Below are 7,191 nucleotides of genomic sequence, written 5' to 3'. Positions count from 1 at the left end.
GACTATCTTTCGTCTCCTTACTCAAGATGGTTTCTGACTTCCTTGGCACCTCTTCATGTGTGGTTTTGTTCTGTGGCGTTCTTCGCTTCGGCTGGTTTTCGTCGCGGGGCCTCTTTGGGGTGGTTTCCGCAGTCGTGGGCATAATGAGGACGTTCCGTCTGTCTTCTTTTATTCTGATGTACTCCTCATGTGCATTTGCATGTTACTTTGCTATTTGGCTGAGAATGTCCCTCATGTTGTTGTTGATTGAGCCCTGTAGTGGGCGCATTACATCCATCAGCCTCTTGATTGCATCGTCTGCTATCCTGCAACGCTGGTGGTGACGACCTCGCTCGTACTGGCTTCTTTATGTTGAGCACATTTGTAGGCGGCCGAACCTGTCGTGATGCGCGCTTGAAAGGGTCCATTTCCGCAATCGGTGTTCTCATGGACGGCTCTGTCTCGGACACTTTGCCATTACCGTCATCCAAGCTTTCAGTGGCGCTGTTCATTATGATGCCGTATATGTTGCTGCTGCTATTGTTGCTTTTTGTGTTGTTTCTCATATTTTTTTCCATTAGTTTATGTTCTCCAGCGCATTGTGTGCAGGGGTGCGGGCCGAAATAGACAGGAACGGGTATACCTTCGGGGACGATGCCCTACCCCAGTTCCTGAAGCCTGTCCTTCGCTTTACCAGCAGCCCGGCGCAACGCAGGCTACTACTCCTGCGTCCAATGCACACTTCCTGACCAGGGCCCGAAGGGGCTGGTTACTGATATACACAGTGGCTGACACTTCGGCAGAGCAGGCTCACATCACCCTCTTCGTCCCATCAGCGGAGAAGTCGCTGTCGAGATTTCAAGGGACTCCCAGTGAGCCGCGACGCATACCGGTCAGGTTACAATATCAGCCGCACCTGACATGGTGAACAGACGCTGACCAGGAAGCCGCCCATTGTGGATCCGTCGCGCCTGGATTTTGTTACTCATCACACATACTTCAAAGAGGCGGTGTCGACTCGCCACTGTCACAGGAACTTCATCGGACTTGCTAGCTTTTGAACAGCGCCCTCCATTCCTGTCGCTCATCGTCGGGGGTTACTTATTCGTTTAGACTTATTTCGCAACTAACCTGCTACTACAGGCCGCCCGGCTTTCCGCGACCTGCCGACCCCCCGGTAGCTTAGAGCCCAGCTATGGTGACCGTTCCCAAAAGGAATCAAGGTACCCTCCGGGTGTGTATGTTTGTGTTTTTTTTTTTCAGAGGAGGAAGCATCGAAAGCCTAACCCCAAAAAACCGTCAGTGTGAGACTTTAACCCACTAAACCTCCTACCGTCTATGTACCGATCCCCCCGGCACCACCGTTAAGTATTTCATCGTGAGGCGGTTTGAGCACGAAGATCTACGTCCGTTACTGTTCACATGATTCCACCCACACTTTGTCTTGGGTTGGTATTAAACCTACCCCCCGCTTGGTATTTTACAACTAAGAAGTTCGTTTCTAAGTCTAGTAATGCCCGGGTGCAGCGGTTTATTGCTGCTTATACAATTCTTTGAGAGGTTCGCCATCTTCGTGCCGTAACTTTTCTAGGAAAACGAGCTTTTTAACTGGCCTGAGCCAGATAAAATGATGTGGCTGCTTCTTACCTCGCCTGTCGTTCTTGCCTACGCCTCACTTGCTCGCTGTTGCGAAGTTGCTGCATAACTAGGGCACAAGTGGCTTTAAATTCCATCCAAGCGCATTGCCTTTGCAATGCCAGTGGGACTAGTGTTTCGGGTGTAACTACGCTGCCGAGACGTTCATTGAGCTTTTCTCTCTGGGTGCTGAATCGAGGACACGAAAAGAGTACGTGTTCCACATCCTCTATTTCATCAGGACCACAGTAGTCGTAATGTGGATTGCTTTCATGTCCAAAGCGGTGAAGGCAGGCCTTAAAACATCCATGCCCGCTAAGGATTTGTGTTAGGTAGAAATCTACCTCACCGTGCTGTCTGTGGATCCATACATCGATATTAGGGATGAGACGACGTGTCCACCTGCCTGTTGTTGCGCAACCCCACCTCGCTTGCCATTGCGATATGCTGTTTTGTCGAAATAAAGAGGCGCGAGTTTCGTGTTCCTCATGCTTATCCTTTATTTTTTCAACTGCTTCCTGCGCCAATAGGTCAAGTGGGAGCATCCCGGAGATGACAAGTGCTGCGTCTTCCGAAACTGTTCTGTATGCAGAGCATACTCTTAATGCGCATAAGCGATAAGTTGCGTTCATACCCTGAAAGTACGATGAGCGTTTAAATGCATCGTACCAGATTGTACATCCGTACATGAGTTTGGATCTAACTACCCCTGTTAGTACTAGTCTAGACTGCTGCTTAGGTCCCCCAATGTTTGCCATCAGTCTGGACAAAGATGACGTCACCCTCGCCGCCTTCTCGTTGACGTAGTTTAGATGATCTCGGAAGCATAAACGACGGTCTATCAATACCCAAGGTATTTTAGGTAGTTCTTTGATGAGATTACACTCCCTCCAACAGTTAGTGTTACACTTTCCACTGTTTTGCGGCTGCTTATAAGAACTGCTTCTGTTTTGTGCGTTGCAAGTGTGAGGAATCTCGCACATAGCCATTCTTGAGCCGCACTGATTGACTTCTCCGCAATGGCCACTACTTCTGCTATTGTTTTCCCGGTGACCACGATTGAGACATCGTCTGCAAATCCAACCAAGGTGGCGCCATCTGGGGTGGATAGGCGTAGGTTTCCATCATACATGATGTTCCACAGTAAAGGTCCAAGCACCGATCCCTGTGGTACTACGGCCGTGGGTGCATAATCCTTAGGCCCATTGTCACTACTGTATCTGAAGGTACGGTTACTGAGGTAGCTCCCCAGAATGGCTTGCAGGTATAATGGGACCTCTAGGGCTCGTAATGCGTGAAGAATTTCCTTCCAAGAAGCGCTATTAAATGCATTTTTTACGTCTAGCGTAACAATCAGGCAGTATTCTTTTGTACCTCCTAGCCAACGTTTGCCTTCAATCGCTTTTTCCGCTATGGACTTTGCCAGTTCGATCGCATCAGTCGTAGAGCGCTTTTTTCTAAAGCCAAACTGGTTCTCTGATAGATATCTATCTACATGAGTTTCTAAGCGGTTTTTAATTATCTGCTCGAATAGCTTCCCCGTGGAGTCGAGCATACACAGTGGCCTGTAATCAGAAGGTGCCGATGGATTTGATTTTTTCGGTATAAGGACCAGTTGCTGCTGTTTCCAGATGTTCGGGAATATGCCCTCTTGAAGGAACGTATTGAAAGCGCTGGCAAACGGCTTTGTCTCAATGGCTTTTTTTAGGGCTATATTCGGGATACCATCGGGCCCTGGAGCTTTGTTGAGAGGTATGTTTCTGCCAGTTCTCAGGATCTCCTCAATGGTTATGCAAGGGATAGCAGTGAAAGCACGGGGCGTTGGCCTTACGAAATCGGGATGAGCGGGAAAGAGGACCTGTACGATTTGAGCCAGCATAACAGGGCATGTTGGTTGTGTTGTGCGTTTTAGCTTTTTCATGACTATCCTGTAGGCGGGTCCCCACGGGTTATTGCTAATATCTTCTGAATTTTCTTGCTGAAAATTGCGCTTGCTGTCGCGTATTGCGTTTTTTAAGAGCTTTCGCTTTTCTTTATAGACCAGCCTAGGCTCAACGGCATTTGCTTCGTTGCGTGCGCGAACACGCTGACACACTCTTCTGCCCCGGTTGCATTATACTCGCAGATCGTCAATTTCACCATTCCACCAATAAGCGTGTTTGCGTGTATTGTGTCGTTTCCTTCTCGCCATCGAAATATCGCATGCGCTTTTGAGTGCTTTCATCAGTTCTTTCGGCGATTTCTGGACGGTGGAGGTTATTTTTACTTCACCGAAGACTATTTCGAACAGCTCGTCGAAGCTTTTTGTTTTCCACCCGTGGCAGTGACTTGCAGCGGTGTTGTTGCGGCTCTGGTTTTCAATGCTTATGATTATGGCCTTGTGATCGCTTTGCGTGTAAGCATTGCTTATGTACCAGTTTGTAGTTCTGCTTAGTCCTCCACTTATAAAGGACAGGTCGATGACTGATCCTGTTCCGTTCCTGGAGAAAGTATCTCCATTTCCGCTATTCAGAAGTATGACATTTAGGGCTGCCAGTGAGTTGAGAAGCTCTCTTCCTTTCGAATTAGTCCTTCGGCTTCCCCATTCTACCGCCCATGCGTTAAAATCGCCTGCTATAAGCACTGCACTCCTCATCTTAGCGTCGTTGACTAATTGATCAACGATGGTGGTGAAACTTTCTAAGTCCGCACTGGGTGGTATGTAGCAGCTATAAACATAAATGCTGTATATTTTAACGCATTCATAGCCGTTTGTGGATGCGATTGGGACAAGGTGCTTAGGGGGAGCTCCGCAGCTCCATATCGCGCACCTACTGGTTGTGTTGCTAGCCCAAGATGCTTCGCTTTTATTCTTATATTGTTCGCTAAGGATCGCAATATCGATACCAAGTTCGTATACGGTTTGGTTGAGCAGATCTTGCGCTGCTTGACAGTGATTAAGGTTCAACTGCAGAAATTTCATTGGTGCTGTTGTTTTCCTCTTGCTCTTTGGAAGACGGCGCACATACGACTACCGGTCGCGTGTCTTGTACTACTTTCACCAGCTTTGGCACAGGGGAATCAAGATGGTGAATTTTTACAGTCTCTAGCCTTGTGATCCTTTCCTCCACATCTAAAACATAGCGCGGATCGGTCCTCTGCGCTCTTACAGTTTCCCCAAGTATATGCTCAACCGCAGTTTTAAATTTCTAGGTAGCAGGGTCGTCTTGTTTTTTCAGCTCAAACAGCAACTCATTTTTGGCCATCTTTCGGATGTTCTTGACATTAGCACTAAGTTCTTTCAGTTCAGGTTGCGGCTTTATTTTCTTTAATATGTCGGCATACGATTGTTCACCAGCCTTCTTTACTATGCTCTCATCCGGCTTGGTTGGCTTAGTCTTAGCTTTAGCTTTACGCATCTTTACTTCAGTCCACTGCTCCTCCGATTGGCTGGATGCTGGGCCTGTTGCCGCGCTTTGATCTGTAGGCGGTGCCCTACCTTGGGTTTTTGTTATTCCCTCGTTGTTAATCTGCAGCGGTTGTTGTTGTAGCTTCCGACCAATTAGTTCTTTTGGAGATGTAGTTGTAACACGGCTGCGTTTGGGCGTTGGTTGCGGCGAATTAGGTAAGTATGTTTGTGTGTAAGTGTGTATGTGTGTANCGGCTGCGTTTGGGCGTTGGTTGCGGCGAATTAGGTAAGTATGTTTGTGTATGTGTGTATGTGTGTGTGTAGTAATTTAGTGACTATCTACATACATAATGTTAATATAGGGGATTATCTTAATCAACAATATATTTCTATGCTTCCGTTTTCAACACCATCAGCATCATGGTTTGTAGTAGCTATTTAAAACATAAATCAATTCATGAACTACAATAATATGAATTCTGCGTGAATTTCATAAGATTTAAATATATTACCTCATGAAAAATTCCTTCAATTTCTACTGGAACATTTATACTTTCTTTACAGAATTTCAAACGATTTTCTAGGTATAACGGTGATATTTTAGGATCCGACAAGTAAATAGCTCGATCAAATACATCTAAAATTCTATGCTGTCTACTGACTACTGATACTTAACTGAAAACAATCATGTTAAGTGAGCTAACTTCAAAAAATTTAAGAAACAAAGAATTTACTTCAGAATTAAAAATAGTGTTAAAGTATTTTATCAGAATTTTGTAAAGCATAACTAACTAACTGAATCAACCTCCTATTAAATTATTGGCAGGTAAAACTAAAAGTACAAGTAATTATTTATTTGTATAATAAATATTTTTATTTAAATAATATTTTGTATAAACAATAACTAAGAACGAAAAGGACATTTGTATATTGTTGGCNTATAATAAATATTTTTATTTAAATAATATTTTGTATAAACAATAACTAAGTACGAAAAGGACATTTGTATATTGTTGGCAAAATATTAGTNATATTTTGTATAAACAATAACTAAGAACGAAAAGGACATTTGTATATTGTTGGCAAAATATTTAATATAAAAATTATATGTTATGTTGTTTTATAGCATAGAATTTTAGATGTATTTAATCGAGCTATTTACTTGTCGGATCCTAAAATATCACTGTTATACCTAGAAAATCGTTTGAAATTCCGAAAAGAAACTATAAATGTTCCAGAAGAAATTCAAGGAATTTTCATGAGGTAATATATTTAAATCTTATCAAATTCACGCAGAATTCATGTTATTGTAGTTTATGAATTGATTTATGTTTTACAGAGCTACTACAAACCATGATGCTGATGGTGTTGAAAACGGAAGCATAGAAATATATTGTTGATTAAGATAATCCCCTATATTAACGTTATGTATGTAGATAGTCACTAAATTCCCTGCAGTAAATGTATCTAACTATAAGCTAACATTAAGTTGATTAGGAAGGAGGTAAAAGTCACTTATTATCTGTATATTTTCTTTGACGAAAGCTAACTATATTTCTATGGCGATGGCCGCGAAATAGTTAAGGGGGGTTTACCTCTGCATTAGATGTAGCCAAGGGTGGTTACCTCTGCATTTGATGTAACTAACTTGTAACTAACTACATTTAGACAGAAAATATCAATAGGAAAAACAACATATTTTTTTTTTTTTTTTTTTTTACTTTATTTTATTACATTTCATATTTGTTTCCATATTCTGCTGTAGTTGGTCCCATATTCGAACTCCGTCAGACATAACTTCAAAATGATAATATGAAATTTCGATCTTCCTTTTATTTGTACTCAATTCGAAAAAGTATTTGCGAAGTGCATGATATATACACAGAAACGCGTTTAAAGAAAACAATCTCCTTCATCACTCCTGCATTNCATCTTTCTCTTTGACACCATGTCTGAAATCCCACGTGATCTGTCAAATACTAATGCATGAAAATCCTAACCTCAAAAAAATCACCCGTTACAAGTTATATATTTTATAGAAATCCCGCAAAAAAGCTAACTACAAGTGGGTTATTTTTTATCAATTGGTAATTTTTTTCTGCAGGGTTACTACACACACACACACACACACACACATACACATGTACACACATGGGTGGGGACTTGATTCCCAGTGGGAACGGTCACCA

General features: G+C 43.0%; 1 protein-coding gene across 1 annotated transcript; it reads left to right on the top strand.

Moving 5' to 3' along the window:
• Positions 1–2,633: 2,633 nt before the first annotated feature.
• On the top strand, positions 2,634–6,446 carry LOC108372212 (uncharacterized). Its single transcript, XM_017627855.1, has 3 exons — positions 2,634–2,795; positions 6,129–6,265; positions 6,342–6,446. Exons 1-3 carry the CDS (start codon positions 2,634–2,636, stop codon positions 6,400–6,402), a joined length of 360 nt encoding a protein of 119 aa, XP_017483344.1. The 3' UTR covers positions 6,403–6,446.
• Positions 6,447–7,191: the final 745 nt, after the last annotated feature.

The sequence above is a fragment of the Rhagoletis zephyria genome, unplaced genomic scaffold (assembly GCF_001687245.7).
Source record: "Rhagoletis zephyria isolate East Lansing unplaced genomic scaffold, Rhagoletis_zephyria_1.1 Rzeph_scaffold_05546, whole genome shotgun sequence".
Classification (NCBI taxonomy): Eukaryota; Metazoa; Arthropoda; class Insecta; order Diptera; family Tephritidae; genus Rhagoletis; species Rhagoletis zephyria.
The sequence above is the reverse complement of the archived record's forward strand: the minus strand, read 5'-3'. Positions and strand labels throughout refer to the sequence as shown.